General features: G+C 33.5%; 1 protein-coding gene across 2 annotated transcripts; it reads left to right on the forward strand.

The window, feature by feature from the left end:
• Positions 1–2057: 2057 nt before the first annotated feature.
• On the forward strand, positions 2058–9459 carry LOC105135617 (homeobox-leucine zipper protein ATHB-14-like). 2 transcript variants are annotated; one of them, XM_011040584.1, is made up of 18 exons: positions 2058–3181; positions 4716–4875; positions 5068–5183; positions 5269–5359; positions 5460–5555; positions 5646–5759; positions 5862–5945; positions 6039–6194; positions 6295–6369; positions 6454–6560; positions 6793–6982; positions 7137–7325; positions 7427–7507; positions 7625–7759; positions 7870–8195; positions 8645–8780; positions 8882–9031; positions 9152–9459. In XM_011040584.1, the coding sequence occupies exons 1-18, from the start codon at positions 2976–2978 to the stop codon at positions 9296–9298; spliced, it is 2559 nt and encodes an 852-aa protein (XP_011038886.1). In that variant the 5' UTR covers positions 2058–2975; the 3' UTR covers positions 9299–9459. The 2 variants fall into 2 exon arrangements, with proteins under 2 accessions (XP_011038886.1, XP_011038887.1); XM_011040585.1 differs by having other exon boundaries at positions 2060–3181; positions 8645–8756.
• The last annotated feature ends 11338 nt before the right edge of the window (positions 9460–20797 follow it).

A 20797-nucleotide genomic window follows, 5' to 3' on the forward strand; every position in this document is an offset into this window, starting at 1 on the left:
TATATTTATATATATATATATATATATATTAATTTGACCCTTATTCTTTTGATTTGTTTCTTCTTTTGTTAAAGTTAGTTTTCAATTCAATTTAACTCTTAAATTGAAAGTTTTTGTTTGCCCTCTATTTTTTTTTAATATTTTTACCCTTTTTCTTTTAATTAAATTTCTTCTTAGATTCTTTTGTGTAATTGATTTTTTTATTTTATCTTTTCACATTTTATTTTTTGGGGATTTAACCTCACTTTTTTTTTATTTGTAGTGCTTCCGATTTAATAACTCAGGTCAAGAGTTTGAAAAGTTAATGTCATTTAACATCTTTTTTTTTTTTTTTCTTTTATTATCTTATCTTTCTGTATAAGTTTTTTTTAATATATTTTTGTGATTTTTGATTTATTTTCTATATGTTTATAATTGTTTCTTGATCTAGGTCACGAGTTTAACATATCTTTTTCTAATATAAGTTTTTTTTTTTTTTAAATTCCTTTGTCCATGTTTGATTTTTGAAAATATTATTCTAATAAAAAATTCCTTTGTCCATGTTTGATCTTTGAAGATATTATTCTAATTCATCTACATTTTGTTTTGTTTTATTCTAAAGAATTTAATTTTTCAAAATAAAGTATTTATTTTTAAATAATATTTCTTATATGTTCGGCCTTGCATAATTTATTTTTTTAGGATGTACATTTATTTAATCAGTTTTATTTGTGTTTTTATTTTTATTATCTTTTATTAATTGAAATAAACAAGTTCAATTAACATAATCAAGCAAATATTTCATTTTATGTGATTGAATATCTTAATCTACATTCATCTCTCAATGTTTTCAAGTTCTTTTTTGGTTATTATTAATGAATTTTTTCCATTTATTTACATAGATTGTTATCAATTTCTTTAATTAGATTCTTACACAGGCCTTTTGATTTACTCTTGAAATTTTTTTATGCAAAAAAACACATTGAGATATCCTGCATAGCCGATATTTTTCTAGAAAAGAAAAAAATTATATCCTGTGGCAAAGCACGAGTTAAATAGCTTTAATTTCTATGAGACAATTAAAATCTTTTCTTGTTAAAAATCTATAATTATTGAATAAAGTAAAAATACCATAATACTTTTATGGGTATTTATTTACTCTCTCTATTTTTTTTTATCATATACTTATTTATTACCCATACCAGGGTACTTATTTACTCTCTCTATTTTTTTTTTATCATATACTTATTTATTACCATTTAAAAAATTCTTTCAAGTGAAGGTAAGGTCACTTATCATTTAAGGCTTTTTGAAACTATAATAGTGATGGTAATTTAAAGTATTTTTCGCTTAGAAATATATTTAAATATTTTTTTTATTTTAAAAAATTATTTTGAATATTAACACATTAAAACGATCTGAAAATATAAAATAATTGTTTAAAAAAAATTTAAAATTTTTAAAAACACGTTACCCAAACACATCCTTAATATCATTCTTACAATTATAATATAAACTATTAATTAATCAACAAATAGAGTACCGAATATCAATTATTAGCAGGAAAAAAAGAGTTAATGAAGAGTGTAAACATTTCTAGTCTTATTCCATCACCCTTAATTTTACAATGCCATCACTTCGTTCGTTTTGTTGAGTAAAAAGAACACATGACTTCTCTCTTCCATGCATGCAATAAGGATAAGCTAAATTTCTTATCGCAACCCTCCTCCTATCATTTATCAATAGAAAAGGGCCATCTCCAAAAATCGTATATCAAAGAAAATTATCTGGCTGCTGGGCCTCAGCCACATTTGCTGGCAAGGGTTAGCCGAGTTCACCGCCACCTTTTCCTCTCAATCCATGAACCAGACGGGTCAAAACCCACCCAGCTTGCATGCCCATATACACCACTAAAGTCCATGCACTCTCTCTCTCTCTCCATGCCTCCCATGCATGAAGATTGATGACCCACAATCTTCACATCCATACATGCATAGATAAAAGTGGACAGATTCTCCATACACGCATGCAATGCATCATAACCCATAAAATGCACCGCTGCTGAGGCATGCAGCCAGCTAACAAGCCTGTACAGAACAACAACATCACCATTCAGTACTGAATAGTGTAGATTCTCGATGTCTTTTGATGATTTGTAGATTCTCGATGCCTTGGCCTAGAGCCATGGACAGAGAAAAGGGAGAGAATTAAAACAAGAGCACAGCATAACCCCATTTTAGTTTTTTGCTTTCAGCCTTTCACAATCTTTGAATAATAATAATAAAAAAAACCCTCTCTGCAGTACCTGTGTGCCTCTCAGAAGAAAGGCTTGACCAACTAAGATTTTCCTATTTTGCCTAGTAAATATACGGAGGAGTATAATAGTAGGAGTAGGGTAGCAGTAGTGGTAATCAATAAAATCCGGCTTGACCTGCCATTTCTCTCGCCATTTCTCCTGTGCTTGTCTATCTCCTTGCTTTCTCTATCATATCATATAAACAAAAGCACAATATCCCTCTCTCTCTTCTTCAATTCAATTCAAAGCCCCGGGTTGTCTTGTTTTGATTTTTATTTTTAACAACAGCAAAAACCGAAGCAAAGAATCTCGAGATTGGCGTCGAAGATAAAAGGTCCACAACAGCTTCCTCCCCTTCCCCCCTCTATCTCCTGCTCTACTACTGCTGCTATTACAGTAGTTACTAAGAGAGCAAACGAAACCAATCCACAACACTTTCTTTGTGTCGGATGATCGAGAGAGGTGGCTCTCTTGGAGGAGAGAGCCTGCCTGTGGAAACCAACACTAACACGACTACTACTTCCACCACCAACATTGAAGAAGACACACAAGAACCAAACCAAAGACTCTCCCTTTTTCATTAAGGGGGGAAAAAAGATACCCCCCTTTCCTTTAATTTGTTGTTGTTGTTAAGCATTTCAAAACAGCACCTGGTTGGTCGGTGTTGGTTTTCTTTTATTAGGTGTTTTTGTTGATTTTTATGGCGCTTTCTATACACAGTAAGGACAAGCACATGGATTCAAGTAAGTATGTGAGGTATACACCTGAGCAAGTTGAGGCATTGGAGAGGGTGTATACAGAATGTCCTAAACCTAGTTCTTTGAGAAGACAACAACTTATTAGAGAGTGTCCTATTCTCTCTAACATTGAGCCCAAACAGATCAAAGTCTGGTTTCAAAACCGCAGGTACATTAATTCATTAAGAAACAAAGCTACAGAACCTCAAATCTCTCTCACACTGTTTGCATGTTTGTTTGGATCAAATTTGGAGATCTGTGGTTTGTTTCATTTGGATCCAAATGAGTGCGTTTTTCTTCTGTGTTGCTTTTTTTTTCCTGTTTCAGAATTTAGCCTGGAAATGAGGAATGGCACATGGGTTTGATACCTCATCAAGGCTTTATAAATTGCACTTTTCTTTTGGCTTGTTGATTGTTGTTTGCTGCTGAAATAAGTTTGATGTCTTTTTCATGTGAAATTTAATTGTGGCATTAATGGTTTATTAGAAGAAAAATGGGAGGGGAAAAGGGTATGGTTCATTTGTTCTTTGTTTCGTGTGCTAACTTTGTTATCGTTGTTTAAAAATAATCAGCATGGTTGTGAGGCGCGTTTTGGGGCTTTTCCTAAAAAACACTGTGGGCTTGTTTTGGGTTTGTTCTTCCCCTTTCTTCTAACTTTTTGAAGCTGGAAAGTATAGCTCAAGACTAAAAGATCAGTATTTTTGTTAATATTTTCTCAACTTTTCTTTTCTTACATAATTGTTTTCAAATATTTTTTGTTGATGTGTTTGGATAGATCAAGTTTCAAAGGTCTTGCCTTTCTTCTGAATTGGTAATAAATTCTTCTTTTGCTTTGTTACATTTTTAGAAAATAGCCTTTTGTTTTTGTCTTGGCTTTCAAGGAGATTAATTATCACAAGCAACATTCTTTGGGTAATGTAATTGTTATTTGTTTATTGATTCTTCCTTGGAAAGGCCTTTTTTTTGGTTCGTCATAATCTCGCTATCGCTCACTTTGAATGGATTACGAGGAGTTTTCTCGGCATTCATCGTGGCTTTGAAATTGAATGGATAGTAATGACAGCTAAAAAGTATGCTTTTGATGACGTCTTTCCTGGTTTTCCTGGTGCTTTATCGTTTCCACCCCACTTATCTCTGTTCCTTTGCAGTAGAGAGATTAAGAAGCGCATCTTTGTTGACAGGGCATAACTTTTTGTCCTTTTTTTTTCCCGCGTAATAGTGTCTTTCTTCAGCAACGTAATAAGCTAGGAGGCGTTTTGCTAAAAAACAAAAGAGATAGTGTGCCAAGCTTCAGATCATTGGTGTTTCTCTTTGTACTTTTCTGTTATGCAACTAAAATGCGTGTTCTAACACAGCAGTTTCATTATGAAGATACAAGTCATTTTTCTTGGATTGTCATGTCAATATAATTGTGAAAGCTCAGTGACAATTCTGAAGGTTTTTGGAATTTTTTGGATGCTGGCTTTTGCGTTTAAATGTTTGACATGAAATTTGAATGAGTTCCTGCATTTTGGCTTTATAAACTTTCGTATGTCCGTTCTAATTTGGCATGACCATTATTTTGAGATTGGCGTCATTGTTGTTATGTTAATATGTTTCCGAATTTTATGTTTTTTGCAAATTTCTGCATTCTTTTGGTGACCGTGTTTGAGAAGTGTGTTGTTTAAGTTAATGGCTTGGGTTTTGATTGTTCTATTTTGTAGATGTCGTGAAAAACAGAGAAAGGAAGCTTCTCGTCTCCAGACAGTGAATAGAAAGCTGACTGCCATGAACAAGCTGTTGATGGAAGAGAATGACCGTTTGCAGAAGCAAGTCTCCCATTTGGTTTATGAAAATGGGTTCATGCGCCAACAAATTCAGACCGTAAGATAACCTGCATTTTTCTATTAATTATGGTGAATTAGTTACCTGCTTCAGTGGTCTTTCTTGACATAGATCATTACCTAAATCTTGTCTGCTTTGAATGTTTTCTCTGAGATAGCTTTTGTAAGAAATCATCTAGTTTTTATTCATGTACATGTTACAATAAGCTTTTATTTGGTGGATTCTACACAGGCTTCGGCAACGACCACAGACAATAGCTGTGAGTCTGTGGTCATGAGTGGTCAGCACCAACAACAGCAAAACCCAACACCTCAGCAACCCCAAAGGGATGCTAACAACCCAGCTGGGTAAGTTATTACATTTTCTGAGTCAATGTGATCAAGAGACTGTTTCTCTTTGGCTTAACTGCATTTTGAACTTTACTCTTGTTAGTCTTCTCGCAATAGCTGAGGAGACCCTGGCAGAGTTCCTTTCCAAGGCTACTGGAACTGCTGTCGACTGGGTCCAGATGATTGGTATGAAGGTAACACCCATTGAACTTTTGTCATTCTTATGTACTGTGTTATTTTTTGTGTACTTTAATTCTTATTGTGTGGTAAATCTAACTTCCTATGACAATGTAGCCTGGTCCGGATTCTATTGGAATTGTTGCTGTTTCCCGCAACTGTAGTGGGGTAGCAGCACGAGCCTGCGGCCTTGTGAGCCTGGAGCCCACAAAGGTACGTATCTATCTAAATAATCTAAATTATACAGGCTTTTTTTTTATTGTTTTTCCTGTTTTTTAGCATTTGATGAATGTGTCTAGTCAGGTTGCTGAAATCCTCAAAGATCGTCCATCTTGGTTTCGCGACTGCCGTTGCCTCGACATATTGAGTGTGATTCCTACAGGAAGTGGAGGGACAATTGAGCTGATATACATGCAGGTTTGTATATTTGTATGTTGTGTATTAGGCCTTGCCTTAGCCTCTTTTTGGGCCTGACATCTGAATTAATTGTTGTATTAATCTATTCATTGTGTTCATCAGACTTATGCACCAACAACATTGGCTGCAGCACGTGACTTTTGGACACTAAGATATACTACAACCTTGGAAGATGGAAGTCTTGTGGTGAGTTTTAGTGGTTTTGTTATTCTCTTTATTCTCTTTCTTAATTTCAGGTCTTTATGATATAAAGCATTCACTTTTCTCAATTTTGTGCAGATATGTGAGAGGTCATTGACTTCTTCTACTGGTGGCCCAACAGGACCTCCTCCTTCAAGCTTCATAAGAGCTGAAATGCTTCCCAGTGGCTATCTAATTCGACCATGTGAAGGCAGTGGCTCCATCATTCACATTGTTGATCATGTTGATTTAGATGTAGGAATATGATCTATTTCAAGTTTTCAAGTTTTACTGGAATTGATATTTGATTTAGTCACTTCATGCATCAATTTGAAATGTCTGTTTGTTATGCTAGGTTTGGAGTGTTCCTGAAGTTCTGAGGCCACTTTATGAATCATCCAAAATTCTTGCTCAGAAAATGACCATGGCGGTAATACCATCATCATGACTATGACCTTATTTCTTTGATTCAGTGAAATATGTTTCATGTTGGTTTTGTAATTTGATTCTTCAGGCCTTGCGGCACATAAGACAAATTGCTCAAGAGACTAGCGGGGAAATTCAGTATGGAGGGGGCCGCCAGCCTGCTGTTCTAAGGACATTTAGTCAGAGGCTCTGCAGGTAAAGATATCCCAGCCAACACTTGGTTACTGGGGCAGTGCCATTCTGTTGAATTGCAACCCCCATGATCCCACCAAGTCAGCATATTTAAGCTACCACTTAAAATATCTTTCTTAGCTGCTGCTATGCCTGGTCTTGCTTGTTTTAGAGCATAAGAACCTGCAATGGGTTGTAATCTTTGTGCTCTCAAGAGTATTGTTTCTTTGTTAACTGTTTGTGGTTTGGATTTCAGGGGGTTCAATGATGCTGTGAATGGGTTCACAGATGATGGTTGGTCACTTCTGGGCAGTGATGGTGGGGATGATGTGACCATTGTCATAAATTCATCTCCAAATAAATTTTTAGGATCTCAATACAATGCATCTATGTTTCCTACATTTGGAGGAGGGGTGCTGTGTGCGAAGGCATCGATGTTGCTGCAGGTAATATCTAGAAATCAGATTATTTGGTGGTTGATTTTTTTTTCTGATCTGCTCTAATACTGTACCAGAAACTCTGCTTCCCATTGCACATCTTTTCAGCTTATCAATAATAAATGTTACCTTAATAAAATGATGACTGTACATTTCTCTGCAGAATGTTCCTCCTGCTTTGCTTGTTCGTTTTTTGAGAGAACATCGTTCGGAGTGGGCTGACTACGGGGTTGATGCCTACTCTGCTGCATGTCTTAAAGCAAGTCCTTATGCAGTTCCTTGTGCCAGAGCTGGTGGCTTCCCAAGTAGCCAGGTCATTTTACCTCTTGCTCATACCATGGAGCATGAGGAGGTAAGTGTTTTGAGTGTATTTATTTGCCTTTTGGTTTCCTTTTCGTTATGTCATAACAATTGATGTACCATGTGATAATGTTGCTTTTCCTTGTTTGGTAGTTCTTGGAGGTAGTTCGCTTGGAGGGTCATGCATTCTCCCCAGAAGATGTAGCATTGGCTCGGGATATGTACTTGTTGCAGGTTGGTTTACCTCTGCTTTTGAGTGGAAACTGAAACTTGTATTTTGTTTCTTTCCTATTTTTAATGGGGATCTTTGTCCGGAATAATTGATCACATTTTTCAAATCTAATTTGGCAGCTATGCAGTGGAGTTGATGAAAATGCTGTCGGTGCTTGTGCTCAGCTTGTCTTTGCGCCTATTGATGAATCCTTTGCAGATGATGCACCATTGCTGTCATCTGGATTTCGTGTCATACCTTTGGATCCTAAAACAGTTGGGTGACCTTTACCATCAATCTGCCATAATCATGACTCTAAAACTCTCGGATGTTGTTTTTGTTATTTTTTCATTTCTATAACTTGTTTTGGTTTCTTGTATCACAGGATGCACCTGCTACGACTCGCACTTTAGATTTAGCCTCTACACTTGAAGTAGGACCTGGCGGCACACGTCCAGCTAGTGAGGCTGACACCAACAGCTATAACCTTAGGTCAGTCCTGACAATCGCGTTCCAATTTTCATTTGAGAACCACATGCGAGACAATGTGGCTGCTATGGCTCGCCAATATGTTCGCGGTGTTGTGGGGTCTGTTCAGAGGGTTGCAATGGCAATTGCTCCTTCCAGGCTCAGCTCCAATGTGGGGCCAAAGACCCTTCCAGGCTCTCCTGAGGCTCTTACTTTGGCACAATGGATATGCCGAAGCTACAGGTATCCAATATTATCTTTTTATTCATTTAAACATGGCAATTTTTCCAGCTTTAAAATAGCAAAATCAAAATCAATGGTGAAATTGGTGTAGTTTTAGTCAATGTCTACTAAAATAGCTTGTTATTGTCCTTGTCTCTAGAATTATAATTAATAATAATTGGTGACAATGTAATGAATCACTTCTGAAGAAGTTGTGTCGGTGCAATGGATAATTGAGGTACAGAAACAAAATAATTTAATGGTGTATTTTGAATAAAAATGGTTCAAGCAATTAGCGCCTGGAAGGCATAGAACTCTCAGTGCACTGGAGCCAGAGTGTTGGTAACTGCTGCATGGTCTGCAGTTTGTTTCTTCTTTCCTTAAATTTACCGGGTCTTGTTACTCATTGGTTCTTAATTTTTCTCAATTTCACCACTGATCTATTTATCATAATCATGTTTATATTGAAGGATCCATACTGGAGGAGAACTATTTCGGGTTGACTCCCAAGCTGGCGATGCCTTGCTGAAGCAGCTCTGGCACCATTCAGATGCAATTATGTGCTGCTCCTTGAAAACAAATGTAAGCTGCTCCTTGAAAACAAATGTAACCACCACTCATTTATTCTGTCCATTGATCATCTAGAGGGAAAGAACTTCAGGTTTTGGCTCTTAGCGTTAACATGATTGGTGTAAAAACAATTGCAGGCATCTCCAGTTTTCACTTTTGCAAACCAGGCCGGACTTGATATGCTTGAAACTACTCTTGTGGCCCTTCAAGATATTATGCTTGACAAGATCCTTGATGAAGCAGGACGGAAGATTCTCTGCTCTGAGTTCTCTAAGATAACGCAACAGGTGAGTATCTCTATACCTGGAACTGAGTAATCGAGTTCCATTTGTGTTCTGCCTTTACCTGGAACCGAGCATTACATGGAAACTGTCTTAACGTGTCTTCCATGCTATTATACATTTCAGGGATTTGCTTATCTGCCAGCTGGAATATGTGTATCCAGCATGGGGAGGCCAGTCTCCTACGAGCAGGCGGTTGCATGGAAAGTTCTCAATGAAGATGATTCCAACCACTGCCTGGCCTTCATGTTCATGAACTGGTCCTTTGTGTAATGGCTGGGAAAGATGTTTAGAGACCTTGGCTATCTATTGAATAGTTACTATCTATTTTAAGTTATAATTCCCTTCTTGTTAGTCTCCAAGACCCCCATGACTATATATGGAATATGGATGTAAGTGAAGGCAGAATATCATGAATGCTTTTGTCTATATGTGATGCTGATGTGCTCTTGTCCTCCTCAAATCTGAATTTCATTGTCTTGGTAAATCTTGTGAAAATTTCAATTAAAATAGATGCCAGTGTTGGGAGTGCAGGGCAACACGAAAGGGACCACCTTCTGGTAGGGTAGTTGGATTGAATTTTCAATCACTGTGGCGGATAAATTTTACTGTTTCTCGTTTATTGAATGTCCTCTGGGTCAATCCACATCGCAAATCATGCTGCTGGTAGTGTTCCTAGTAGGGCATGATGCTGTCTTCGTTTCTTTTGTCAAATGAGGCGTTGAGTGGTCAATTTTCCGGGGACATACTTGAGTAATTAGGACTTGAAAGCCACGTAGCCATGTAGATAATACAGGAGCTGAAAATCTTACTGTCGTTTCCATGGCTGATGGATGTCTCGTAGCCTCGTAAAATACTTCCCACCTAGATACCGTCCCTTTGATAATTTGTGTTTTATCTAGAATATATAAAAATAATATTTTTTTTTTTAATTTTGTAAAATTAAAAAATATATTTGAAATTAAAAAACAAACCGACTTCTATAAGGTGGTGAATATATGTGAAGAAAACTCACAATGTAATACATGAAATATTGGATATACGTTGATAATTAACTTTTCCAGGTTTAATATTGTTTTGCTTTTGTACGTTCTACCCCGTAACCTCTCACAAGGAAAGAAGACCATGGCATTTAAAGTGCAAACTTCACGGTTTCTGATGGCTTGGCACGTTGAAATTGCTAGTGGGCTGCTGGCTGTTGTTGGAGCACACACTGCTTGCAACCTGTGTCAGCAAAATTACAGCTGCGTTCAAGAACTGATCAGCAGCCATAAATAAATGGGATAGGGACGAAAGATCAAAGCAAGATGATAGCTGAGAGATCAAATCAAGATACCAAATATTTATCGAGAAGAGCTATTGGCGAGTGATGATTCAAATTCACGAATCCAAAAGGAGAGAGCTAGGTAGCTAGCATTACGTTCTTAGGGGCTAATCTCCTTTGGGCAGCCAAATCTTGTCAGCTGTTATGTAGGACAAAAAACAAAGAGAGGCACAGCAAAATCGTATGAAGAAGAGTATCCACAGTAGTAGAAGGCAAATAAACTTATGACAAAACAGCTATGTAGCTGCTAGCTCGCAGAGGGCGAATAAAAAGAACGAGCTTCTTGTGCCCTGCAATTTGCCTCCTAGCTACGTACTAGATGATGGGATCTTGAAGCAAATCGATATTCTTTCAGAGGATCACATTAATGAACACAAACAAATCACTTTTTTAACTATTTTTTGCCCTCCTCTCTTCCCTCTTCTCTGCATGCTTGAATGCAGAGCATGTTGTTTTTGCATTTGTTATTATCGGGCATGAAATTTTATGATGGAAAAATTAATCCCAATTCTTTTCATTAAATGTGAAATCTCATTATTCAAGTTTTGTTGATAAAAAAAAAACTCTTTTATGTTGTTTTCCATGTTAAATAATTATACTTTATAAAAGAGAGAAAAAAAAAACCTCATCTACTATGCTTTTTTTAAAGTTAACACTAAATTAAAATTTTTTTTGATAAATTATCATAACCCAAAAATTACTCAGAAAAAATCCTAGGTTCATAAATTATGCATAACTAACATGCAAGAAGGTGTGAACACAAATAATTAAAAATTTAGTATTTAACATATATATAACCTTGAATGTTAATTATTTATCAAATCCCTCTTCAAACACTAGGTTTAGAGAGGTTGTTAGATGTGAAAACATCTTATTTTAGTGTTAGAATAAAAGTGTTATATAGTCTCTTTATTTATTTAAATTTATTGTGATATCATAAAGTATTTGAAAAGACTATAATATATGACAGGAAATGAAATTTTAATGTTTGGTTTTTTTACAAATAAAATATTTATTTAACCTATAAAAGGTCTTTTGAACTAGAGTTATACCAGGTAATGAGCATCCAACTTTAAAGATATTATTAAGAACTTATATCATATTTGTTATAATATTGTTATAATGGTGGTCCTTATCATACAAAAGTGCTTATTTTTTTCTTCTTTTGCTTTAGATTTTAGTCATTCTCTCATTCATGAGTCCTCAATTATTTAATCATACAATGTATTAAATTTTTTATTTAATGTTTCATTGTAAACCATTTCCAAAAGTTTTTTCAAAGTTAGAATTTTAAATCTCATGCTGAAGTTGCTCACAAAGTGACACAAATAATATTGGTGAAATCCAACTAACTCAAGTTATATTTTTATTATGATATTTGTTATTGTGTTTTAAAAGAATTTTTTAAAAAATTAAATTTTTATTTTATTGAATCATATTTTTATTATATTTGTTATTGTGTTTTAAAAGAACTTTTAAAAAATTTAAATTTTTATTTTATTTTTTCTTTGATTTAAATTAATATTTTTAATATTTTCAGATTATTTTGACTTGTCGATATAAAAAATAATTTTTAAAAATAAAAAAATTATTTTGATGCATTTCAAAGTAAAAAACATTTTAAAAAACAACCGTAACCACACTATCAAACATCCTCTATCATTATGACCACCTATAATGTATCATTATATTGTATACAATCCAAGAACCATCTTTAGTTTCAATTGGTTTCTTCTTTGACGAAAGAAAAACCTAAAGAAAATATCTCATTGTTCGCATAAAAAAAAACTGCTATAAATAACTTTATAATAAACATTTTGTATAAGTTGGTGTCATCGACACTTGTAAACGGCTTATAATATCTCCAAACCCAATTTTAGCTTTAAATTTATAAAAATCTCTCCCAAATATTATTGAAACATCATCAATATACCCTTTATGATCCTACCTACTACATAATTATACTAGAATTTAATTTTTGAAGAACGAACAACAATCTAGACAGAATGTCAAATGACTCATTATGTAAACCAAAAGACCACTCGAAAACCTTTTATTTTTCCTTTCATTCCATGTAATAGTAGACCATAAACCTATATTATGTACTTATTATTATTTGAATGGAAACAATGTTTACGTTTATATCAATTATCATAATTATAGAAACCACTGATGTAAACAAAGTTGAATCAAATCGGCAATGATATTCTTTAGCAGATGTATAGGTATATGCTTGAGAACCAGTCAATTATGAGATCTCAAACAAATTCAAAATCTTATGGTACCCTCTCCACATAAGTACCATTTACATTTCTATGTATTTGACACGACTGAAAGATTGTTGTCTTCTTGAGATCTCAAACAAATTCAAAATCTTATAGTACCCTCTCCATATAAGTACCATTTACATTTCTATGTATTCACATATTATAGTTGTATAAGTTGCAATCGAATGTTAAAAATTGCATTCCATTTAATTTTCAATGTTTCACTGCTAAAATACATTAATTACAACAAATTTTGTTCTTAAAGTTTTTTCAACCTCCAACTCAACAATTACATCCAAATTCTTATGACTTAGATACCAATCATTGTATATCATTTTATTTGTTACATTACCATCCTAGAACCTAGAAGCAAGAGGTCTCATTAACTTATTATCATATGATATCTCAACCAAACCCAAATTGACGTTACCCTCATCTTACTTTAGTATACTATGGTGTCTCAACTATATTAATTAAATCAAACTTTATTTTGAAAGTTTGTCTAACCTCTAATTTAATAATTATTCTTAAATTCATAAGACCAATTATTTTATATTATTCATCACTTGTCATACCATTCCAAAATTTAGAAATAGAAGGTTCCATTAACCTATCTTTATATGTTGTCTCAACCAAACCCAAATTAATATTACCTTTATTTTCTTTGTCATTATTGGTATAAGCATAATTATACATACTTGGATCCTTTTTTTCTACAATTTCATATATTAATGTTAAGGTAACTACACCATTAACTAATATAGACTACATGGCAAATCATGATGCTTATATACCTGTTTGAGTATATGTTGGGACCCAAGTATACTTTATAGTAGAGAAGAAATGTCCTTGTTTAGGTTGACTATCCAAGTATAACTTAATATATTTTATGGGATTTTTAGATGAAAATCCCAACCATTGACTTCAAATTCATGTTATAAGAAATCAACATAGCAACATAATGAAGTAAACCTTTCCTAACAAATATCCTCCAAGTAATATCAACTTTAACATCATTATAATTCCTCTTAATTCCTTCATAACATGTTTAAGTTCAGTTAGCAAAATGTCTAAACTAGAACTTAAAATCATATTGTTTCCTCCCTTGTAAGCAATTATACTATTTAAATTATTAACAATAGTAGAACTGTAATGATATAATAATATCATATTACAAAACATATTTTATAAAACAACAAAAACTATTTTGATCAATTATCACAAATCTTCACTTATTCAATAAAAATTATAGGATCAATTACTTTAATTCATATATAATTGCTTCAATTAGACAAAATTCCCTAATTACCTTAAATAGTTCTAAAATTCAATGCAAAACCTTAATTGATACAAGTCAACATAAGTGCTTAATTATGTCGTCAAGTAGTGACCAAAGCATAGCAAGTCAACATTGGTTTGTTGATGATACAAATAAAGAAGAAGAAAACAGTTAGAAAAAAGTGTTTTGTTTTATTTAAAAAAAAAACATAGTTAGGTCAATTTTTTAATAGAATGACATAGGTTGAAAAAGTATTTGAAAAATAACATATATATATATATATCTTGAATAAAACCACATTTCTAAATATTAATTTTGTACACAATCACTATTTTGATTGTTTAGTCATGTTCCAAAAAGCATGCTTTTTGTGAATTAATTAACTTTAATAAAAGTCAATTCAAAATCATATGAAGGTCTATTGGCCAAAAGATAATATTCAAGATATAACGGTCGAGAAAGAAAGACAAGATAAGCTGATATAGTAGATGAGAAAAATAAGAGAAGAAAAAAATAGAAATAAATAATAGATCATTGAGAACATACTAGGGATTCATTTTTGACACATTCGATATCATTAGAAATACCTTAACAAAATGATTCTAACTACACGTTGAAAGACCACAAAAAGAGGTTGTGGTTAACTCTAAATTAACTATGAACAAAACCCTTAACCAAGATGATCTTGTTTGGTGGTCTTTTAATGTGTGATTATAATTGTTTCGTCAAGATTTTTTTTTAATGTTATTGAGTGTGTAAAAAACAAAGTTCGGTGTTATTAGTGACCTTTTTTTTCTTTATATTCTCTTTTTTCATGCCACATCAGTTTCTTTCATGTCATTGGATCTTAAATTTTATTTTTTAGCTATTGAATTTTTATAAATTTTTATATTAATTTTTGTAGATGTAATTAATTTGAAGGAGATATAGATTTTGAAACAACCACAATTAAAAATAGTATTTGTGTTCAAAATTTGTTATTTTTTTTATATATTTTTTAAAAAACTTATCATTTTCCTAATTACAAAAGAACCCGGAAGGAAGCAGAAAATTATGTAGGCCACCAAGCATGAAAACCACTATTATAAAAAGGACCACAACAAGGGATGGATCGTTATTTCTGTTGGTACAAATTAGTGTTGTGGGTCAATGCTACGAAGAATCTGGGAACCTCACGGCTTGCCACAGACGTCAGGCCTCCTGCTTACTGATTGTAGATCTTAGTCGAAGGAATAGAGGGGATGCCGTGCTAAACATGCTGAATGCTCGTTTTCTGTTTTTATTTTCACTCCATTACCTGTTTAAAATAAAGAATCAAAGGGAGGTCTGGTGTAATTTATAGTTTTGTATTTTACAAAATCAAAATAAAAAATAGAAATAAATGATCGATTGTCAAAGCTTTTGGTAGTAAAAACAAAACGGTACTCACCTGATCAGCTTTGTGTACGTGATTTCTGGCATTTCAGATTTTATTCTTTCAAGAATCATGATGTGCTCCTACCACATGAATTACATTTTGAACTTAGAAATTTGAAGTGTTTTTTACAACCAATGAGGTCACTTATTAATGATATCAAAAGGGATTAATTACACAATTTAGTTAGTGAAATCACCTTCTTTTTTTGGTACATAAATCACAGTCTTAATTAAACTGAAAGGGAAGGGCAGTGGATGGGTCCAACTCATGCTAAAAGCCCCAACATTTTTTGACCAATCAGACGATGGCACACTCCTTTTTTTGGCTCCCGTTCCATCTCAGACCAAGAAAAATCCGGTGACAAAGGGGCCACCTGCGCTGCTTGCACGCTCTATAGCTCTCACGTACACAGTACACATATGTATGTACCGTGTATGTTATATGTGTATGTACTGACCATCGTACACATTCATGCATGCTATGATGATTATATTGATGATGGAGAAGATGTACATGTAGAGGTATGAGTGATATGGGCCATATCGAGGATCTATGTAGGGTGAGGCTAAGAAATATAGGGGCACGCAGGAGCAGAGCTTTTGCCCTTTTCAGCGTTTGAAATTTGAGCCATTTTAAAGTTGAGTGCGAAAGGCACTGTATTTTCGAGGCTCATGCTTTCTTGGTGACACGACGAAAAGATTGTTGTCTTCTCCCAAGTGCAGGAGTGTCGAAGTAATAAATAACCCGGCAAGACCGGGGTCGAACCACAGGGAGGTTAATTGTACAAATTATAAACAACAATTATAAAACAACAATAACAACAACAACAATAGTAATAATAATAATAACAATAATAATATAGTAGTAGTAGTAGTAGTAGTAGTAGTAGTAGTAGTAGTAGTAGTAGTAGTAGTAGTAGTAGTAGTAGTAGTAGTAGTAGTAGTAGTAGTAGTAGTAGTAGTAGTAGTAATAATAATAATAATAAAGAAAGAGAAGAAGAAGAAGATGATGAGAACTTTGAGATGGAATATTAATGTAACGATTAAACAATGATAATAACAAATGTCAAGGTTAGAGGTTCCACTAATGGTATATCAAACAAGTATAGTATAAACTCTTATTATTGAATTGGAAACCACACACAAAGGAGGTTCCAATCAGATTATATATTGTTAACATGATTACATTAGTCATCTTATTCAATTAATGCTAATACTTGTAAATCTCGTCAAGCATTCATGATTATAACTTATGTTAACAACAAATCAAGTTCCTTTCATAGCTCAGGTGTCGGTTATACCATACATTATGGGCTATGAAAGTGCCAAGCATTTGTTGTACCAAGTGTTATACAACATAAATCAAGATTAGTCATTTAACAAGCAAAGTATTAAAGAGTGAACAAGATAGCAAATATAAAACATGTTAGTATCAAACATTAAAGTCCATATTAAGTTTACATTATACTTATTCTTACACCATTAGTGTAACCTTTTCACCTTGACATAATTAACTTAGCTAGACATAATGAAAGAAAGCAAAATAGATAAACAAAATAAGAACATAAAAGTTAACTAAGTAAAGGAAAGGAAATGAAAGGCATAAACTTAATATTAATGAAAACAAAGCATAAAAAATACAAAGAGAGAAAGGAAGAGCATGATCTTGATCTGGAAATCAAGATGCCTAAATGCATGGCAAATGCCTCCTTTTATAGGCCAAAAATGGGAACTATTGATTTGATGACTAATTGATAAGTGGGTGACCAACTTTTGACTTGGTGACAATCCTTATCTTCTCTTGTCTGCCCAAAACGTCATTGATAACGTCAAAACTGGAGCCAGTTGCAAACATGAAAGTTGTAGGCAATTGTCTCAGCTTTCTTGTGTAAAAATTTCAGCTCATTTGGACTTCTAGAACTCCAGATATGGCCAAAATACCGAACAGTGCTCGGGCTGGAAGACAGATTCGGGCTTCTTTGTTGTTGCTACAATTTGGACTTGATAATGGCCTTTTTAGATCTTGGGCTCCATATGAAAGTTGTAGGCCTATGTCTTACCTTTCCATCCATATAAATTTGACCTAAATCTGAGATATATAGCTCCAGATATGACCCATTTACCGAACAGTGTTCCGGTTTGGATTGCACCGACATCTCTTTTCTAAGTTTGGCCATCTCTTTATCCTTGCAATTTAAGTTCTTCAAGTCATCAATCAATCCTTTCATTTATGTGATAGGCCTGCATTAAAAATAGACATTTACCACAATTTATAGGTATCTTATATTATTAGATACATTCTTATAAAACATATTTTAGTTAAGGAGTTATTGATACTTCAAGTGCAAAATGATGATATAAAACCATGATAAAAATGCACTTTTAATTACTAATCACTTGGCCTCTTTGTCTTTCTGAAATGGTAGACTTGATGTTTTTCTATTTTTTTTTGTGGTGTATACTTGCCCTTTTTTTATCTAGAAGGAGAAAATATTAAATCTGGGTGGATTTCGAAAGAAAATTAAAAAGTTGTGGTACTGTTCCCGCGTGGGGGAGAGCCCATGTCTCTTTTAGGTTTCCTTTCCGCTTTTGTCGATTGTAGTATCCTTTCATGCTTACACTTTACTCTCTCTCTTTTATTTTTTCCAAGATTCAGAGGTGAGCGTGCTTTTAAATCCTTTTCAGGGCACTGTTCCTATCTAATTACATCACCCAAGGAGGAAAAAAATAATTAATAAAACTGCAAACGCAGAGCTTTTCTATAACCAAGAAGGAGGATATTCTCAATCAAAATAAAGGAAAAACCAGTGTTTAGGCTCTTGGTAGCCCTAGTTTTAGTATTTGTTATTCGTTTTTGTTTTTGTTTCGTTCCATAGAAGGATAGATATCTTTTAGGCTACAAATACAGCTGTTGAGATTTAGTTGGGAAGCAGATAGACTATATATATATAATGGTCTATGTGAGGTTGAGAGCAGGTTTTAGGGTTTGAATGGGGTGCCTGAAGTGTTCTTATTTTTTTGCATGGATAGAAAGAGGAGCTAGGGTCTCAGGAGGCTTCCATTTTGGTGGTAGTTTCGTAGAGGGAAATGATGGTGGTGGTGGATTTCTGTGCTTGGACTATGAATTGCATTCCTTTTGTTGTTTTGTTTGACGAGGAAGAACCGAAGGTGGCATGAGACTCCGGGGGTTTTGCAGGGTGAGTTTTAAGGGAAATCTAAATTTAAGGGTAGAGACCTAGAGTTCATGATTGATGCCTTTGTTTTTAGGGTTTTGTGTTGGACTTTGAATTTTTGGGAGAACATAGAAGTTGTTCCTAGTGGGAATGTGTAGTTCGGATGGTTTGCTTCTTGGACTTGTCTTTCCCATTTTCAGAGAGTCCCATCATGATCACTTGTAACTTTGAAAAATGAAGAAAACAAAAGCACTACAATCAAAATTTGAGTGATGACATTTTAGCTACAAATTCCAGGGCAACCTAGCTTGCTGGTATATATTCAAAGCTAATCAGTTTTTTTTTATTACAAATGGATTAGAAATTGTTGCATCAATGCTGCATCCACATCGGGTGAAATTAATCCTGGTTGGTAATTAGGTAGGAGTAGTTTAATTAGTTAGATTTTAAATTTATTTTTTAGAAGTTATTAATTTAAATTTTACAAACCTCAGAGTCATTAGATGTTTACATGGTCGTTAACTTCAGAACTTGTGAAATTAGTTGAGGTGCACGCAAGTTGGTCCGGACACCTACATTAATAAAAAAATCTAACTAAGAAGGAATTAGTTTAAAGTAGGATGTAATTAAGTTATAAATATAGATTTAATTGGCTTAAAAAACTCTTTATAAACCACTTCTCATGAGCTCAACAAAGAAAACAATCCAAATTTTTTTGGCCTAAAAAAAAACTAGCTTTATTGGGTTCAATTTAGGAGAAGAACTTGGTTTAATAAGTACAGTTCTATTTTGAATCGTATTCTCCTTACACTTTTAAATATATAAAATTTTTCTAAAGAACCATTATATTTTCATCTATATTAAAATTATATAAAAGATAATGTGTAAAAATCCTTTAAGGGCCTATTATATTTCCATCAATATCAATATATATATTAAGGATATTTTTTCTCATTAATGCACTTGTCAAAAATATTTTTCATTAACATTAATACATATGTTAAAGGTATTTTCTCTCACTAAAACTATTAAGCAATATTGTGCTTTAGCATCTCTTCATTATAAAAAGACTTATGAGATATAAATAAATTATGAATCATTTGACCAAAAGGTTTGAAATCTCCATTCTTTATTGTATATTTATTTTTAAAGTATTTCTTTGTAGTATCATTATATTTTCTCTCAAAACATTATTGATTTAATCATCAAAGAGTCCTCAAGTTCACTAAAGATGACCTTTTACAGGTATCATGCACCTGCCTCCAACTATCTTGGCTAGAGAGAATGAATCGTATTATTAGAACCAAGAGATTAACCAATTACTCAAGACATAAACCTTGCCCTAAACTATTTGGATTTTTTTAGGATCTCATTATTAGCATTGTCTGTGAAAAACTAATCAAAAAGCCCTCAATTTCTTTGGCTAGAATGCTTGATAGATCTGCTTGCTACCACAGACACCTTTTCCCATTTGAACTTTCAATAACTCATCAACCAAGTGCAACTCATTATCTGGGTTGTGTTAGGTGCTCAGAGTCATCAACCAAGTGCAACTCATTATCTGGGCTGTGTTAGGTGCTCAGAGGCAAAATCAAGTTTTGTCATCTCAGCAAGTTTTAGCACATATGACATCCCTAGCCTTAGAAATGATTGACTAGGGATCTTCCTAGAGCAATAACATCACTTTTCAAAGGATGGATTAAAAGCTCCCTAGAGTCTAACAAATCATCTCAGAATATATTATCCTTGATAGGAAGTAAGTTTTTTTTTAAAAAATTAAAATAATTATCTCTTTGACATATACTTTTTATCTACAAATGTTTAATATGAGCTTCTAGAATCTTGCCTAATCTTTTTGGAAGGGGTACTCCCTAGTACGATTACACAATCTTCTTAGAAAAGGTTTTTTCTAGTGTAATTGTACAATCTCCTTAAAAAGACTACACTTTTTTTAGTTTCTTAAGCGTGCAATAGCATTAGGTAAAATATAATTAGAAACAAAATTAGAATTGCGATCAAATTCTGCAAATACTACATCATCAAGCGATCTCCATTTAATTTATATAGTGTCATTGAATAATGTTAAACACTGATTTCTCGAACAATTAAAAATAATTTTTTATTTTACTAGACTGGACTCTGTTCAATGCATTTTTAGCCTTGAACCGGACCTGGTTCTGTCGGAACAGTGGAGAATGTCTCCACTATTCACTTAAACAGTAGAGCCATTCTCCACTGTTCACGTGAACAGTAGAGCATGGCTACACTATTTGTGTGATTCCTCCACGCAAGAAGCAGCAAAGAGTTGTTTTC

This window comes from Populus euphratica, unplaced genomic scaffold (genome assembly GCF_000495115.2).
Source record: "Populus euphratica unplaced genomic scaffold, PopEup_1.0 scaffold47.1, whole genome shotgun sequence".
NCBI lineage: Eukaryota > Viridiplantae > Streptophyta > Magnoliopsida > Malpighiales > Salicaceae > Populus > Populus euphratica.

Bases quoted from the DNA above. Each gene is read 5' to 3' on its own strand.
- LOC105135617 (XM_011040584.1), top strand. From the start codon at position 2,976: ATGGCGCTTTCTATACACAGTAAGGACAAGCACATGGATTCAAGTAAG. The intron at 7,760-7,869 runs GTTGGGTGACCT...CTTGTATCACAG, and splicing joins TACCTTTGGATCCTAAAACA to GATGCACCTGCTACGACTCG. The intron at 9,032-9,151 runs GTGAGTATCTCT...TATACATTTCAG, and splicing joins TCTCTAAGATAACGCAACAG to GGATTTGCTTATCTGCCAGC.